Source organism: Chaetodon auriga, chromosome 2 (genome assembly GCF_051107435.1).
Source record: "Chaetodon auriga isolate fChaAug3 chromosome 2, fChaAug3.hap1, whole genome shotgun sequence".
In the NCBI taxonomy this organism is placed as follows: Eukaryota; Metazoa; Chordata; class Actinopteri; order Chaetodontiformes; family Chaetodontidae; genus Chaetodon; species Chaetodon auriga.
This window is the reverse complement of record NC_135075.1, coordinates 14,605,954-14,624,104: the sequence shown is the minus strand read 5'-3', so window position 1 is coordinate 14,624,104 and position 18,151 is coordinate 14,605,954. Positions and strand designations below refer to the sequence as shown.

The 18,151-nt window shown below is 42.8% G+C and overlaps 2 protein-coding genes across 5 annotated transcripts in view; one reads left to right on the top strand and one right to left on the bottom strand.

The window, feature by feature from the left end:
• The window catches only part of slc4a8 (solute carrier family 4 member 8), a 30,947-nt gene extending 20,999 nt beyond the window's left edge, over positions 1 to 9,948 (bottom strand). For all 3 annotated transcript variants that reach the window (XM_076756903.1, XM_076756917.1, XM_076756910.1), the window contains exon 1: positions 9,651 to 9,948. In XM_076756903.1, the coding sequence (XP_076613018.1) occupies positions 9,651 to 9,689 (39 nt within the window). In that variant the 5' untranslated portion in view covers positions 9,690 to 9,948. The remainder of the gene's footprint in view (positions 1 to 9,650) is intronic.
• A 1,403-nt stretch (positions 9,949 to 11,351) lies between these two features.
• Positions 11,352 to 17,277, top strand: ttll3 (tubulin tyrosine ligase-like family, member 3). Of its 2 annotated transcripts, none has more exons than XM_076740921.1 (13): positions 11,352 to 11,430; positions 11,881 to 11,949; positions 12,052 to 12,155; positions 12,281 to 12,418; positions 12,949 to 13,004; positions 13,179 to 13,307; positions 13,424 to 13,538; positions 13,744 to 13,860; positions 13,973 to 14,153; positions 14,697 to 14,845; positions 15,120 to 15,363; positions 15,492 to 15,927; positions 16,050 to 17,277. In XM_076740921.1, the coding sequence occupies exons 3-13, from the start codon at positions 12,089 to 12,091 to the stop codon at positions 16,842 to 16,844; spliced, it is 2,427 nt and encodes an 808-aa protein (XP_076597036.1). In that variant the 5' UTR covers positions 11,352 to 11,430; positions 11,881 to 11,949; positions 12,052 to 12,088; the 3' UTR covers positions 16,845 to 17,277. The 2 variants fall into 2 exon arrangements, with proteins under 2 accessions (XP_076597036.1, XP_076597028.1); XM_076740913.1 differs by having other exon boundaries at positions 11,353 to 11,430; positions 12,262 to 12,418.
• The last annotated feature ends 874 nt before the right edge of the window (positions 17,278 to 18,151 follow it).

The following is an 18,151-nucleotide window of genomic DNA, read 5'->3' as shown; positions in this document are numbered from 1 at the left end:
TATGAACATACAACTGCATTTGCACTTAAGTACCCTGTGTGTGTATCACTGTGAGATGTGTGTATGGAGCAAGAGCGAGCAGTGATTTTTCTCAGTTCTCCTGGGGTTTAGCTGATAAAACACCACGCACAGTTTATTGACAAAAAAAACCCACTTTTGAGTCATGCTGGTTTCCGCCTGCAGTTATGAAATGTGATAAATGGGGATAGTGCTGTGTGTGTGTGTGTGTGTGTGTGTGTGTGTGTGTGTGTGTGTGTGTATTATCTTTATAGCAGACTGTATTCACATGCACACTGACGGTCCCTAAGCTATTTTTTATCTTCTGTCTCAGTCCTTTAGCCTCTCCATGCTGCCAAAAACAGAACAGCTAAGCACATTACCAGAAGATTGTGATAAGAAAAAACTAATTAACATGCAGTACAGACAGATAAATGTCTTACCTGATTATAAGAAAAAACTCCAAAAAGGTGTCTGTTGTGCTTTCATACCTCCGGCTCTAATGTCAGCCACTTATAATTCACACAACAGTTTTGAGATCCCAAGACATCCACTTAATTCACAGGTGTGGGTGGCCTGGCGCTGCCTTCCTGCCTCCTTTCACACCCTCTCCACCATATCAGCCCTGTGGGATGTCTTTCTCTTTCCATGACTGAGCACTTCTTTATCCCAAGACGATTTTGTTCTTTATAGAGTAAGGCCACTTAATTAGGAGGTCATGATTGGGCCAAACACTGAATGTGACTCATGGTTTTATAATTATGTTTATTCAAGGGATGGAAGTGGGGTGATAGATATAAAGGCTTGTGGTCATTCATATTCACATGTAACAACAGTCTTCTGTTCCTGCCCCTAAGGAAGGCACTAAACCAGCACGTGGTTCAGTGGGGATGCTCATTTACTAACAGTAGCTGCAGAGGTGCTTGTACTGAGCGCTGGGCTGCAACTAGAAGTGAACATATAAATAATAAAACTGTCTTCTACATCTTTGTAAATAAGAGTGAACACACATTCAGCTCTTTGCTTTCTCTGTCTCTCTTTCTATCATCATTAAAGTCTGGTGATAGTCCAGTTAACTAATCCCATAGAAAGACTAGAACAAACAATGAACTGGCTCTACTAAATAGTGCAGCCAAACCCTGATATAAGCCTGATATATGTTTTCCAACAAGTATTAAAGGCACACCAGTGACATGCTTCACCATCTTGTTGTTAACTGTGCCTGTCTGCTTTTTCATGCTGAGCAGGTACCATGAAACAGTTTGTAAAACCTTCATGCTGAAAACAGCTACCGCTGCAGCCAAAACGACGCTTTATGATAGGTTCAGGTTTCGGTTCTCTGCAGGTTCATCGCTGTGAGCGACACCTCTCACATTGTTTACACGTTCTCTTTCATGACTGACGATAGCCGCTTTAAAGAATACAATCCTGCACATACACACATCCACTTGCTGAATGTGTCCCTGCCCTCACATGTAATCCTGATTCTCATTCACACACACACACACACACACACACACACACACACACACCTTACCCTTACCTTAACCTAAACCTAACCTTAAGCTAAGTCTTTACTCTAAAATTTGATCATTTAGGTAATTGGGATTTACAACTTGTCCCCATAAGGAAGGCCAGTCCCCACAATGTGACTCTGTAAACAGAATTATGTCCCCGCAACATGAGTAATACACATCCACACGCACACATCCACACGCAGACACACATGCATGCATGCACGCAGACACACATGCACACAGATAGCGTTATCAGTCAGTGCAGCTGGGGCTGGTGAATTAGGGCCTCTGTGCAGTGTGTGGGTTGTGGCTCAGGCTGGAGGCAGTCGGCTCCATTAGAACTGGAGGTTTACCAAACATATAGACACACAGTATGAGAGAATAGATGAGACAGAGAGAGACTCTAAAAGCTCTTTGTCCCAGAAAGGACGATAGACCATCAGGTCATCAATTACTTTGAATCCATTTGGTGCACTGTGGCTCATTCAGCTGCTACGGAGTGGTTGAAATGGTGTTTCAGAGAATGGCACAAAAGAGAGAGACAATCTTTTTTGGATCATTATTTGTGGATGAGATCACATTACACTACTGTATATCCATGCCATGATTATGACTGTCCTTCTCCTGAGTCCGTGCTCTTCGTAGCACAATATGAGTCACAATCCTGGTCACAGGTCACTAAAAGCACCTTCTTAATGGCACATTCATGCAGGTATGTGTTTCTTCAACAGGTTAATGGTTCCCTGTCATTCACAACTCACCTCTCCTGTGGCACATTAAGTGCTTCAGCTCATTAAAAGCTCACATGACACTTGAAGTTTAGTTTTCTCTCTCTGCGGGTGAGCACATCTGTGACCCTCAAAGCATGCACGTGTGCGTGATTTTCCACTGACACGGCAAATCATTTGTGTTTTGCTGCCTGTTTCTATCTCCTGGCAACCGTCCCCTTTTCTTCACTCTTGTCCTCCAGCTTTGTATCAGTCACAGCGTTCTGGAGGGTTTAGGGCTCATAAACAATTATCCACCCGGATTACTGCTGCTGCACCATAGAAGCAGTCCACAGCAAGAACCAAAATGGCTGCCTGTCCTTGAGTTTCTGTCCTTTACAAGCATATCAGTGGTAGCGCACACTGGAGCTGCATTGTGGATGGATTTTCAGAAAAGAGGCACATGATGACTGGAGGATACTGTCATGTGAATTTATACGTGGAAAAAAGAAAGATCAGAAGTTAAGAGCACAAAAGAGTAACTTCAGTAGATTCCGCATGATTTGAAGCCTCATACTAATTCTTCTGTTCAATGCGTTTGTGTAGTTTTTGGCCCTTCTCACTGATTCACATGATGAAGACTTCAGGCACCCTAATCTGGTGTCTCAGCATGTAAAAGCACGTAGAGAGATGCTATCACTCACCTACTTTTGATATCTAAACAAATACGAGATGTATTTTCTGGTAGGGCAGATTGTCCCAGAAAGATGTTAGGTTCCCTGAGCAGAGCAGGATCGTTCAGTCGCACACAGTGTCCTACTTTGATGCTGATAAACCTGCCATTGATGCAGAAAGTGACTGTCGACATAAACACACACTGGTTTTGATATGAGTTAGAAATTACCTGAAAATCTAGACTAGCATATGAAGAAGAGAAAACATGATACATTATCAAAAAATCTTTCCTCTTCATTCGTTTGAGTTTATTTTCTGCTCGGCAGGAAACCTGCTGAGGGTGTGTTGTTAGTGAGCGCTCAGAGCTGTTTTGTAATTCTTGTAATGTCCTGGAGACAAAGCAAGCTTTCTTGGCAACAACACTGGGGAAAATCAGAAGGTACAGTCAAAGTGTGTTACAGTGAAACACATTGAACTGGTCATTGCCCTTAACAAATAGAGCAGCAATGATTTGTATCCCAGTCTCCTGACTGAGAGAGACAATCAATGTGCTGTGCCAAACTAGCCTTTCACTGCACCAGGACCACAGAGTTCTGGTTGGAGCCAACTTCAGAGGAATGAGGCCTGCTGGTTACCAAGAAAAGGCTTGAAATCCAGAGAGATGACTGACAAGACACTGGACAATCACAGAAACTGGCTAGTTTCTCAAAAGACGGGACACATATCATTGTGCAACCCCGATTCCAAAAACGTTGGGAAGCTGTGAAAAGCATAAATAAGACAGACTGTGATAACTTGCTAATCCTTTTTGACATATACTGAATAGAAAAGAGTGCAAAGTCAATACATTTAATGCTTCACCTCATCATTTTCATTTATTTTTGTAAATACGTGTTTATTCTGAATTTGATGCAGCAACAAGTTGGGACAGGAGCGACTAAAGACTGGGAAAGTTGTGGAACGGTACCAAAAACACCTGTTTATCAACACAAATTTTCACTCTGCGTGAATATAATAACGACATCAGCAGTGAGGAGAAGAGCACAGCAAGTGCATCCGTGATTCAGCAGCGGTGTGGGCTTTCGAGTCCTTCGTGATGCCTGTCACTACTGACTCAACTGACCGTTACAATGACCTCTCTCCCTCTAACATGTCTCTTTTGCCAACTTCCACTACTCCCGATTGTGTTTCCTTGCATCTCCTATTTTTATCTGTCCGTGCCAACACCACCCCTCTCTCTCCTCCCCTCACCTCCTTGAAGCACCGTGAACTGACAGCAGGGACACAGATCCTGACTCAGACAACTGGGCCTGTCACTTCCAGGCTGGGCTTGGTGTCTGAGGGCTAGGATGCCACAGCCGTGGGCTGCCGCTGCCCCTTCATAGCATTGCCCCATCACTAGTCTGCTGTAGAGACACATGTGACAGGGCTGCACTCAGACGGGAGGGGCTAACATGAATGGATGAACGGAAGAAGTAATGGTGAAGAAGTGACACAAGAAAGAAGAGACCTGGGAGGGATAGGATGAGAGCGGCGGCTGTTTTGACTGCTTCAGCCCACGGGAAGCATGAGTCATGCACACCTTATTCAATACCACACGTACGATTCCGCCTTTCCACAGCCGGCGCTCGGTAATTGTTTTCAGTAAAAAGATTACTGCAGCCTTAGCTGGTTTTGTTGGAGAAAGACAGCATCATGCAATTTAATTACAACTGCAGATTTTACTTTACTTTATGTTTTCAAATGGAAACTGTAAAATGTGACAGAACATTCTGAGTCTAAAACAAAGGCTAAAGGGACCTGATTCTTGAATTAGTGTGTCTGGATGATTCTCAGTCATCTGGACATATGACATCAAGAAGAAATAACATGAAAGGCGACTGAACCTGCTGTTTGAAGACTTTTATTCCACTCAAATCAGCTCTGCAGACTGATGGGGAGTTTAAAACTGTAGATATTTCACTCTAATGTGTATACTATGAAACTAAATGAATCCCATTAAATGGTGGCTTTGGGCATGCTGCTCAACTGTAATAGCTTTCAACCAGGATGTGGTGAATTGAGCACTTAAAAACATTTAAAAAATTGAAAGTTTTGAGACACTTTTAATAGATGGAGAACTTAATTAAATTAGATGGACTTTGCCTTCAGAGATTTCCGTATTTAAAACTACAGCAGTTCTCTTTAAGATACACGTTGATCAGTCAGATAGGCGTCTGCGGATCACTCTGTGCCACCAGACTGATTAAAATGAAAGCTTGGGAGCGATGCCAAGTAGCTACTGTAAAAGGGCTGAAGAGGGGAACTGTGACAATCTTGTGTTGAAAGCTGAGAGAAACATATGATGTGGAAAGACAAAAATTATTACAACACGGGAACTAGAGTCACAGTTTCACTGTATCAGGGCTGATAGTGACGCCATCAAAAGCTGCCATATTTGTGTCTCTCAGATGCACAATAACGCAACATAACTATAGTCCAACAACATATACACGCAGTTTGTCTTGGTTAAGTTCCAGTAAATTATTGGGTGTTACTGCACTGTTGCATGGCATGTGGTCGTGCATCCGCTTGGTTTTGTTTGTTTGTTTGTTTTACGAGAGCTTGTTGATTTCCAAGCATCTCTGTATAGTTAGAAATATGCAGAGAATCATTGGTGCAACTGAAGAAGTAGGTCTTTTATTCAGGGCCTCTGTGAGTTGCAGGTATACACTATGTTTTTCCACCTGTAACTTTGAGAATAAAGAGAGAATAAAGTGTTCATCAGACAATGACATATTGAGGGGTCTCAATAGGAAAAATCAGTGCACAGTATCAAATGAAAACAGAATAATTGGGTACAAAATTGACTGTCGCCTTAGCAGACAGAAGCAGCAGTATATCATTTGAAGTACGACCCCGATTCCAAAAAAGTTGGGACGCTGTGTAAAACATAATTAACACAGAATGAGACAATTTGCTAATCTTTTTTGACTTACACTCAATTGAAAATAGCAACACATTTCAAACAAGTTGGGACAGGATCAACTAAAGACTGGGAAAGATGTGGAATGCTCCAAAAACACCTGTTTGGAACATTCCACAGGTAAACAGGTTGATTGGAAACAGGTGATCGTATCATGATTGGGTATGAAAGGAGCATCCTGGAAAGGCTCAGTCGTTCACAAGCGAGGATGGAGCGAGGTTCACCACTTCGTGAACACATGATTGTGTAGAGGAATCAAGGACTATCTAGGAGATAATGATGAGTTACTAAAGAGCAGACCTGGAGATACTATATTAATGAATTATTAAATAATGATTAGTTGGTAAAAATCTGTGAATCGACATGCTGACCACTGTCTTCATGAGTCATTCCTGATGATGAATCAGCCGCCGAGTGGCACAAAACTAATAATGACTCTTTAATTACTCATATCTTACTCATCACTCACCCTTTTTGTTAACGGTGTATATGTATTCTTTGATATAAAGTGTTAGTAATATTAATAGATGTGGTTTGAATATGACTATTAAAAGATTTTGTAGAGAATCTCGCTGTCTCTGGTTTGTGATTAAGGAACTAATTGTGAACTCAGTAGCTCTCTGTCACAATCAAGAAGCAATGAGGGACTATTTGGTAACAACTCAATATGATGCATCACTTGGATGCACAAAAAGAATAACTAATGACGGAGTCATGAGAAATTAATGCATCATTATTAGCTTTGTGCCGCTCAGTGGCTGATTCATACTTAATCAGGAACGACTCATGAATGAAGTGGTCAGTGTGTCGATTCACAGAAATTCATGAACTGATCACTATCATCACATTAATGATGCGTTAATACATTATCTCCCAGTCTGTTCTCTGGTAACTCATCGTTATCAACTATAGTCCTCGATTCAGAGTTAATCAGGATCTTTTTGTTAATGATTCATTAATTATAGACTGATTGATTCGTTCCTCACGTGCTCCTTAGTAACTACTCACAGTTTTGTGTACTGTAAGTGTAGGCAGGTATTTCTTTCATAGTGAAGGATTGCTAATGTGTTTTCATGACCTACACTCTGTGTTCACTCACCTGCACTTTGGCAACGCTCATGTAAGCCTGATTTCTGTACTGCTGGTCCTCTAATTCTTAACTCAGGGGCACGAGAGGTGAAAACTAGTTACAACATTTACTAAAAACTAAGCTTTGAGATACTGGTTTTATTTTAGTTGCTAGTTGTTCTGATTCATGAATTACTCTAGCATATTGTAACCAAACTATATCTTAGCTCTGACAAATGAACAACAGTTGCACAGCCAAGGCATTATAATCCAAGCAAACATCTCCCTCAGACCAGTCTATCTGGCCTACTGTGTCCCACAATGCAAAGTGTTAGAGCGGTCACACCAAACCTCTGCACCAACAATGTGAGGGTTTTTTTTTTTCTTACAGTTTTCATATGCTGTTTCATCACTGAATTCACTTCTGAGAATTTCTGAAGTGAGAAATCACACAGACCACTGCTGCAAACGCAGCAGACTTCAGCAACAATGGTTGAGGAAAGCCAGGCCCACAACTGAGAGATATTTTAGATTTTCACACTGCTGTCACTGCCATTACATTAAGTCTTTGATGTATTTTACTGAAATTATGCAGCTATTGCCACTAAATGTTCACAATATGATCAAACCAGCATGGCCATTAACACGAACAAAAATACCATCATACCAGAAATTATGAAAAGGGCCCAGTTTGACTGACTTTGTTGGTGGTTTGCCATTAGTTTCCAAACCTGGAAATCAGCCAAGCCTGGCCAAGCATACAACAACATAGCTAATGAACAGTTTCATACATGCATACAATATAAGTTTGGTGGCTAAACAGTGCTCTTGAAAAAAGCTACTGCAGTCAGCATCAGATTTTCAGATCCTTTGGTAAAACATGAAGAACATGAAGCATTTCTGCTTCTAGTGAAACTTAGCTTGAAAATGGGTCTTTGACTGATCAATCAATCAGTCAATTAACAGAAAAGTAATCTTCTAATGATCAAAAATATCAAACATTCTCAGCATCACAGTTATGACAGTTTTCAGCTTTTGCATGTTTTATATCACAGTAAACTTTTTATCAATGGATTCTGGACTTTTGGTAGGATAAAACAAGAAATCTGAAGACATCACCTGGAGCTTTAGCAGATTGAGGGCATTTTTCAGTTCTCTCTGACATTTTATAGAGCAAATGATTAATCAAGGAAATAAGCTTCAGATTATTCAATAATGAAAATAATCATTAATGCCTTAGTATTATTACATAAGCTTAGAGACAGTTGTATAACCTACAACATTAATGCTGCAAAGCTTCCAAATGAGCACATCGATAATTTAGCACTGTGGTTAGCGCAACTATCCAGAACTATATATATTGCTGTTTTGCCTCAAGCAAATAATCTGAACGTCTTCCCCACAACTTTGGACACCCCAGCAGTGCTTTGGCAAACATTTCAACAGGTTCCGGGTGGGGGCATGGCAAAGATTCAGCACAGAGCCATTTCTGTGGCGGATGAGACAAACCTACAGGTTTTCTGTGACAGGCAAACTGGTATAACCCTAAAGTTTGAAGAGTGAGACTCTCAGGCAATTTCTCCTCCCTGTCTGAAAGCTGTGTAATCATATCAGAGACTTCCCAGCTCACCCCTGGTCCTTCTCCATCTGTCTCCTGCCCCCAGACTGCATGTTATTGTTAGAAATCACCATGATGACATGAATCTTTTGTGGTAGGCTACATTAAGTCCTTTAAGCTGTGATACTGCATGCCACCGTAGCTATAATCAAGCTATGACTACTGCATGCCAGCTTGAATAAACATCCTTAAGCGCTGGTGTGTTCAATGGTCCATTTGTTCTTACTGATTCCTCCTTTCCCATCAGCTGGCTAAGGATCTGATAATGGATCACACATCAACAGGACGTTAGGATCATGCCATTTTCCCCTTCAAACCTCACTTGACCACAGGCTGTCCTCCCCCTGTCGCCAGGATTGGCTAATAACGATCATGTATGGGGGGAGACACTCAGCACTGTGTGGTGCACGGTGTAAGGATGGCGTCAAGGTCATTTGAGGGTAACTGAGGAAAAAAAAAAAACACGCCGTCTAAGCAAGAGCCATTTGAAATCCCAGCAAACTGTCCCATCCCTACTATGCCTCTTACACACGCGGCTTCGGGACGAGCGGCTGACATTTTATTGAGCTCCGCGTTTTAAAATGTAGCGGCATCTAATCAATAATCTGCTGCAAGCTCACAATGTGGCCGCAACTCTTGAATGTGCGCTTGAAAAACAGGCAAAATAACTACGATTTCTCAGCGCATTGTGATGTGATGCGCGCCGAGAAATCACTGCACGTGTTAGCGCCTCAGAATAACAATACCAACAACAACACCCTGCGCATACACCTTTCTGCAGGGTGAGGAACCTCACACAACTTCCCGGGATAACATTCACTGAGTCCGCTTAAACACAAAATGTGCAAATACCATGGCAAATGCAAAACACTGGCACCCATCCGCGCGGATATGCAACAACCGAAAACATGTGATCATCTCTGTCATTGAATAGTTCCTAAAATATCAGCTCGTCATTTGAGCAGCAAATGATGAATTTGTATAAGAGCAGAGAATTTCAAACTGAGGGCTGCAGTTGTTGGAGCTTGTGCACAGGCTGGTCGGTGCCATCCCGTAGTGTCAAAGCAACGCTCCATGCATTAAACGTTTAAAAGGCACTGTACCTGGTAGCTGAGTATGCTCTCGGGGTCGTTGACGGGCATGCTCGTGGCCTTTGGGTTACCCTGCTCAGTGTTGACGGGGTGCAAAGGTGAGACTTTCTCAGGGGCTGATCAGCCTCTCTGGCGCTGTGTCAGGACGGTTTGGAGAATCGGTCACGAGCTGGTAACAGCAGCTACTTCTGTTTCTAAAGACATGCTGAGTGTAAACATCCCTTCCAGATGAGGAAAAGGGTGAAAACGATCATTTTTGCACCCCCCCCGTGTTATGATGATTTCCCGGCCGCCGCTTCCAGCTCCCCTCCCTCCTGCCCTGACTGTAGGAGCAGGATGCGACGAGCATCACCGCAGCCTCAGCCAATCAGAGCGCAGAGGCGCACAACGGGCTGCGACGCACCGCTGCTACCCAACACAATAACGCAGAGACTATTATAAGCTTATAGAGCGACGTCACTCTATACAGTGTCCAGTTTGGCACCTTCACATGTTTCAGCTGCTGATATGTGCTCGACAAGTGAATACTTCAGCTGCTGCTTCCTTTTACTTTTATTGGCCACTTATAAATCATGACAACAACTGAATTTTTACCGACAAATGTTACGATTCAGACTGTTGTTTTTCCCTGAATTTCAGAGAAAACTTCAAGTTTACTTATTATTTCCTGACTTTACTCATTATTTCCTGACATTTACTCAGACAGAATGACTGAGTGAATTACTTTTATACAACTACATTTTGCTTTCTTGAATAAAAGAAGAGAAACATTAGCAGCAAAGCATATCTTAATTTTATATTAAATAACAATATAGCCTCAACGATTTCATGGGTTCATGTTATTAAGTACTTGAGTGCAGTACTTAATAAATAAATAAATAAATAAATAAATAAAGTAGCTGCTTTCCACCACGGAAGGAGTCTGTGTCTAATTGCGGGGTTGATACAATGTAGATAATATTGGCTGTTTACCTCATAAGTTATGAAGCAAGATCTGAAATGGTGATGCAGACTTAAAATGGATAACATGAATGAAAAAGTTAGCAGTGAGCACATAAGATGAGGGCAGAAAACACGGACCTCACGTCAGAGCGTACAGGCAAGCCTTGGATGCCACCTTGTGGAAAGGTAAAGCATTGCGCAAAGCAGGATGGCCTATATGTCTATTATAATCCGTACACATGGCTTTAGGCACGTGTGCAGTCTGACTGAGATGCAGGCTTATTATTGAAGCTGCAGGACAGGCAGTTTTTCTTTAACACACTGCAGATGCTCGCACATGCTGAAAAGAAAGCAAATGTTAAACTGAGCGTCAGTGTTTTGCTTCCATGTTGGCCTCGACATGAACTCTTCAGATCACAACAAATATGAGACTGACCACCTGTCACATTGTCAAACTAACACTTGATTGGATTAAACTCTGCGGGTTGAACCTCCTCAGCCAGTTTAGTTTACGGAGCACTGAGTTCAGACCGCAATAAGATACGTCCACGGTGAAGGTGTGTCGTTGCTGGTTCAGTGGCTCTTGTGCATGTCGCCCGCACGTCTAAGCCACACTGCAACCGATAGCGTCAGACAAGTGATCCACTGTCTTCAACGCATGGCTGAAGCTGGTCGATTCGTCCTCGACGTGCACGGCGTCCTGTGTCTCCTGGCTGTTATGGCAACTTCCAAACATTGTGTGGGAGCATGCACTGTTGTTATAGGAACGGGCTGCGGGAGCATGAGGGAAGCAGGACTGAGCGGGTGTCTGGGCAGAGGGGTCGGGTCACCAGAGGGAGGACAGCATTAGGTTTGTACATTCATGTTCAGCGTCAAATCTCTGCTGTTTGTGATTGAGATGAAGGATGTGAGGAAGCGTTTTTATCCATGTGTAATCATAGATGAAATTCAGGCAGGGAGTTGGTCCGTCAGTCCACGCTCGTGCATCGTGGGTATAACCTGCTGTCGATGTTTTCGTAGTATGGTTTTGGATTTTTTTTTTGTGCATGCTTCTGCTTGTGTATGCGCACGCGCCTGTTTGCGCATGAGAATATGTCAATGAGAAGCTATGACAGTCAGCCCTGTCCAGATTTAGATACCTGCTTGACCCAATTTACATCCTTCAGTAGCTACAGAGACAAAGTATCTATCTATCTATCTATCTATCTATCTATCTATCTATCTATCTATGTGTATAATTCCATATTATATGATATGATAGTGTGAAAATCATGTTGTTGACCTTTTTCTCTGCTCCCAGAGAATTGAATGTTGTATGTTGATCAGCTGAAGACAGAACTAAAGACAAGGAACATGCAGCAAATACCAGGTAAATGAATGGATACAAATACACAAACATGTGCACATGCATGGGCACACAGTTACTTAATATTTAAATTTGATCAAGCAATTTGTCTGTTACCATCCACAGTGGCTCCAGTTGATGGGAGATTACGCCGCAGTTTGCCATGCCTGCCTGCAATCAAGCCAGACAGGCTGAAAACAGTGAAAACGCTGGTGGAGAGAGCAGTGAGGGTGATTATGTGTGCAAGCCAGACTTCACTGTCACACCTCTGCATATTCCCCCACTATCCTCTCATGTACTGTGTGTCCTGTTTGACTCCTTCTAACTCATTCTCAGTTGAGGAAAGTGTTTTCAGTGCAGGGACCCTATCCTGTGATCCGTGCTGCCTTGTGGGCCAGAGGGTGGGTAGAACGCCGTTTGCCCCATCCTGCCCAGAGAGCGCCTCATTGCCGCGGTGATGAGGAGGATGGTGATGATGGTGATGTCAGTGGTGGTGAGACAATGGATTTAAGGATTGCAAAGAGCCACCATAACACTGAACTCTCTCTAGTCTTACTGCCTGTGGGGTGAAATATATCTGTGTAGACTGAGACATTGTGAAAGAATGGGTACGAGGTATAAGACCCAGCACATGGTATTACTAACAAAGTACTATTTCACTTTAAGGACCACAAATACAATTAATGCAGTGTTATAATTAAATGTTTTTTTCCTACAAGCATCCATATTTTCTGTTAGTTCATTCAGTGATTTAAATGTTGCCTGAAGTAGAGGTTCACCACTAACTGCCAAAGCTAAAAGCGCACGGGCGGTTAATGTAAATGTAATTGGAGCACTAGTTTAGATGGATAGACATATACCACCAAACCTTTTAAATGATACATTGTGTGCCATGTTATAGACCCCTCCCCTTTTAACACGCCATTCTACACATGAAAGCTTGCCTGCACACCCACACACACAGGCATGCATGCATGCACACACACACACACACACACACTCATTTTACTTATCTCTTTACAGAGAGAGCGGATGAAGGCGAGAAAGAGGAGAACCTTGATGACATGTATGCCCTCATGGTAAGACAGAGTGAACCAACATGATACTGACATCTTGCACAGTCTGAAGGCAGTGTGGATGTACTATTGTTCTTATTCTCACATTGCTTCATTTCTAGGTGTCGTTTTCTTCTCTTTGCTGTGTTTTGTAGCTCAGTCAGCTCACTAACTTCTCTTTTCCTCAACCTTTTCTAGTCTCGCCTGGTCCGAAATGAAACAACACATTTCTACTGGACAACACGTCGGGATGACATAGACTGTCGCTCTCTACGGCATGACCAAATGACCAATCACTACGCGAATGCTGCAACGTTTACTACCAAGGTCTCACCTCTGAGGAGTTTCTAATGACCGACGAGCAAAAATGCAGGTTGCTCAACTTTCCACTGAGGTTAACTCGTTCTTTGTATCTGCTGTGTAAATATTTCTGTTTCTTTCAGGTGGGGCTCTGTGTGAATCTGCGTAACCTGCAGTGGTTTGATACAGCAGATCCTGACACCTTCTTCCCAAGATGCTACAGGCTTGGTGCAGAAGATGAGAGACATGCATTCATAGGTCTGTTTTATGGATCAGTTAACACAATTTTGCTCTTTCAAAGATTGAACGATGTCTCCATATGTGTAGTGTGTAAGTGTATAAGTGGACTTGTCACACCCACTGTCTAACTGTTTTATTGGTGATACATTATCATCTTCAACTGAGCTACATGCCCTGTCTCGCTCCTGTGCTCTTGTCCTCTTGTCGTGTTCTAACAATGAAGAGGATTTCAGGAGGACAGCGTGCACCAGCCTGTTGCAGCATGTGGTTGAGACAAGTAGTCGGAGGAGAGATGGAGCAGAGGGCCAGGGACAAACAGCCAAAAAGAGTCACTTTGATGGTAATGAATGCAAAAAATGTACTTTTGACAATTACGCTACAACCATGATATGAACCTCAGCACAAGGAGAATGTAACAAATTCTATAATATCAGTCTTGTTTCTGTCTACAGAGCTGGATAATGTGGAGCGGCAGTTTGTTGGTCCAGGACTGATCAACATGGCTTTGCACGTGTGTCAAGACTTTCTCAGTGTTTTAGAGCACGGCGACATCGATGTAACTGTAGAGACACCCCCCACAGTGGACGAACAGCAGTGGGCCGAGTTTCTGCAAGACTACTACCTGGTTGTGCAGTGAGTATGTTTTCTGGGAGCTTCCTCGTTTTGTTCCAACAATCTGTCTTAAATCAAATTCATCTGCAGGACTGACAATCCAGGTCAGATAATCAAATGAAAATAGGTGATTAAAAACTCATCCTACAATGGATCTTAAAGGGAAGGTTGAGGACAGTTTATATACTATACTATATACTGCAGCTCCTCCATTTCCCTTGTGTGTTGCATTTGACTATAATGTCCATTAACACCATGCTCAGGACTTGTTTTTAATATTAATTAGTTCTTTTTATTGTTCAATTTTGTCATTTTACAGTTTATCTACTCGCATAATAACTGTACAGTATGCAAGTTGGACATGGTATTGTTTGCAAAGATGCAGTAAAGGGATCAAATTTTCTTCACATACTTAAATTTCTTTAATAACCTGGACACATACAGTAAGAGGCCATGTGACCACCAGTACTCAGTACAACAATGTCTGGAATAAAGCATAGCAGTAACACATGGTAAATCTGTGCATTGATAAACTCAATCTGCAAATCTAATGTTTGTGTGTAGTGAAGGTGCATCGATCAGGGGCAGCAGTGTGTTTGTGGAGCGCTGCCAGGCCATGTTAATCAGACTGCAGGAGGTTTGCCCTCAGCTGAACACAGATGGACTAAATAACATCTGGATCATCAAACCAGGTGCCAAGTCAAGAGGACGAGGTGAGTAATAACGGTAACAGTGACAGTCTCTGTTCTCTCCATACGCAACACTGAAAAATATATTGAATAATATATAATATGTTTGTGGTGTGAATATTATGGTTGCAACATGAGCTGTGACACATGGGTGTTGTTATTGCTTCCTTCTTCTAGATTTGTTTGGAAAAATAACATGATAATAGACATATTCAATATGATAGTATGTTAGCCTGCTATCAGTCAATAATGCAGTTTTGGTGGCTTTTTTCTTCTCTGTGTTGCACCAACCACCCAGGTATTATGTGCATGGATCGCTTGGACGAGATTTTGGCTCTGGTGGACAGTGACAGAGCCCTGACAAAGGAGAGTAAGTGGGTGGTGCAGAAATACCTGGAACGTCCACTGTTGCTGCATGGCACCAAATTCGACCTCCGTCAGTGGTTCCTCGTTACCGACTGGAACCCTCTGACTGTCTGGTTCTACAGAGAGTGCTACCTGCGTTTCTCCACCCAGCCCTACTCAACAAAAACTCTGGACAGGTCAGACAGTTTGGCAGAAAAACTTTGTGGAGAGACTCATTTAACAGTGCAAGTACAGCTAAATGTACTCATTTTATTCAGAGCACACTTTTTATGCCTACCTCCATGGCTTTTGTTGTGTTCCTCAGCTCAGTCCACCTGTGCAACAACTCCATCCAGAAGCACTTCCAGCCGTCTTGTGACCGCCATCCAGGAGTGCCTGAGGACAATATGTGGTCCTGTTCTCAGTTTAGGGCTTTTCTGCAGCAGCAGGGCCGTGGGGCAGAATGGGAGTCAGTGGTGGTCCCAGGCATGCAGCAAGCAGTGGTCCATGCCCTGCAGACAGCCCAGGACCTGGTGGAGCCCCGCAAGGCAAGCTTTGAGCTCTATGGAGCCGACTTTATGTTGGGCAGAGATCTGAGGCCTTGGCTCCTGGAGATCAATGCCAGTCCGACTATGGCCTGTTCTACCGCTGTGACTGCTCGCCTCTGCCCTGCTGTGCAGCTGGACACACTGAGAGTTGTGCTCGACCAACGGACTGATCCCAATGCTTGCACAGGAGGCTTCCAGCTAATCTATAAACAGGTTCGAATATGTTTACACGTCATGCCTAGAAGCAATGGGTGTTCATTTCCAGAGGAATTCCACTCAATAACAGGTGTGCTACCAAATGCATTTATTTGTGTTTTCCTTTATCGCCCTCTCAGGCTGCAGTTGAAGTTCCTCAGTATGTGGGGGTGAACCTGCTGGTGGAAGGAGCCCCCATAAGGCGATCCAGGCCTCTACTTCGTAGACAAGCTGTTATTTCTAATCCACCTCTCACCATCCAATTCCTTTCAGACCAGTCACTGTCAGAAGAGGTTGAATCAGCACATCATACACCATCAGCTCATAAGTCCTCTGCAGTCTCTGCTTTTCGTCATTCAGGCAAGGAGAACCGAGCTGTTGGAGAGAAAAGGAGGCAGCTGACATCAACATCTCCTAAGAGGGATCGTGAGAGGAGAACAGAAATTCAGAATACATCCCGTGTTCGCAGGTCCCGTCAAAGTCTGGCATCTGAACAGCCTCTGGTGGTACACCCTGAACCTCAGAGGAAAGCACGACGGTTAGGTTTGAGCCTCGGTGCCAGCAGGACAACTCTGGTCCCACGGAGCCTTTCCTTTTCCCTCAGTCCCCCTCACAACATGTCAGATTGTAAATCTCAGCCCATCTCAGGCCATGGATCGCACATCTCCAGATCATTCCCTCCCAGGACAGCTTTTGAGCCCCAACACAGGACTTCCGCCCGGGTCTTTCCTACACTTCGGGGTCCGCTTCCTTCCGTGGAGGTCTTTAGCTTGCAGCCAAACATTGTAGCTGGAACCACTGCCTGTCACAATATGAACATGTCCTCTCACCCCAGTGTCCACAGGCATCAGTTATTCCTCCGCCCTCAAAGGCGAGGCATGGCCAAATATAGAGGAGAGTGCTCAGGTAGTGTTAAGAAGATAGAAAGCAAATAGTAGGAAGAGGTTTTGTCAGCAACAACATTGTTATTAATTTAGATTTGAATAGGTTGGAGTCTAATGAACAACATATTACCCTCTCACACAAGTGGTTAAACAACACAGGCCCCTGTGTGACTGTAGCATCAGTCAAATTATTCTGATGCAGTCAGATTTTGAAAAGTGACACCTTTTCAAATCATTCACATAGGGGCTTTAGATATACAACATCAAGGCAAATATTTGTCACTTTAGCCATCTTATGTATTAGGAGTAAAGTGTCACACTTACCATATATTTCAGTGGTAAGTCTGAATTTGAATCTTATTTTGGCTGACTGGAATCTGGGTATGTATGTTTTATGAATATGTTATGAATGCAACAGCAGTGAATATTGTGCTAATTTGTATTAAAACAAGCAAACAAAAAAATGCATTCAAATAAATTCTATAAAGAAATGATCAGTGGTTCCAAGTAATCAGCTTCTATTTGTGTTACAGGCTGGATGCAGGCATTTTAAATCCCCAGCAGGTGGCAGTAAAGGCTCAATGATCTCACTGCATGTTTCTGCCAAGCCTTTCCAGGAGAAGGAATTGAATAGGAAAGACTTGGCAGGCATCTGGATGTTGTACAAACACCCGGTTTGTCTGCGCTTTCACTTTTTATAAACAAAGTCAAATGTAAAAATTCAGAAACTTAAAAAATGCTCCAGAGTGCTGGGACAGAGCTACAGCAGTGCCCATGGAAAGGCTGAACGCTGCTTGGTTAACAGACCTTTACTGAATACTTTAGACACCACTACACATTTAATTGTCACATTTAACTGAACACATTAAAATTATTGTCAACGATTTCCTTTAAAAGAACTAAATACATTTGGGTGTTTGCCTACATTAAATGGCTAAAATAAACTACTGAAATTGCCAAACTGAAAGGAGGTTTTTGGGAGCATTTTTGCACTTAATTGGTGACAGAAATATAAAGAGGCTGGAAACAGTGGGGGAAGGAGAGATGGCAATGACGTGCAGCAGAAGTCAGACTGGATATTGTGGTTATATGATATGCATTTTAACCGCTGGGCCAACTACTGAGATGAGTGTTAAAACGATTATTTACCTACAGAAAATTGTTAAACTGACTGAAATAATGGGCAAGCCACACCTCTAAAATCAGCTTACAAATGGAATCTCGTGACAGCTATAAAACATAGAACTCCTCCTTAACCAAATGAATGGAAATGAATTTAAAGATAATCAGTTTAGGAGGAACTAATGACATTTAGGGTGCAGGTCATGGACTTTAGACTTTAGAGTTTGTACAAACAG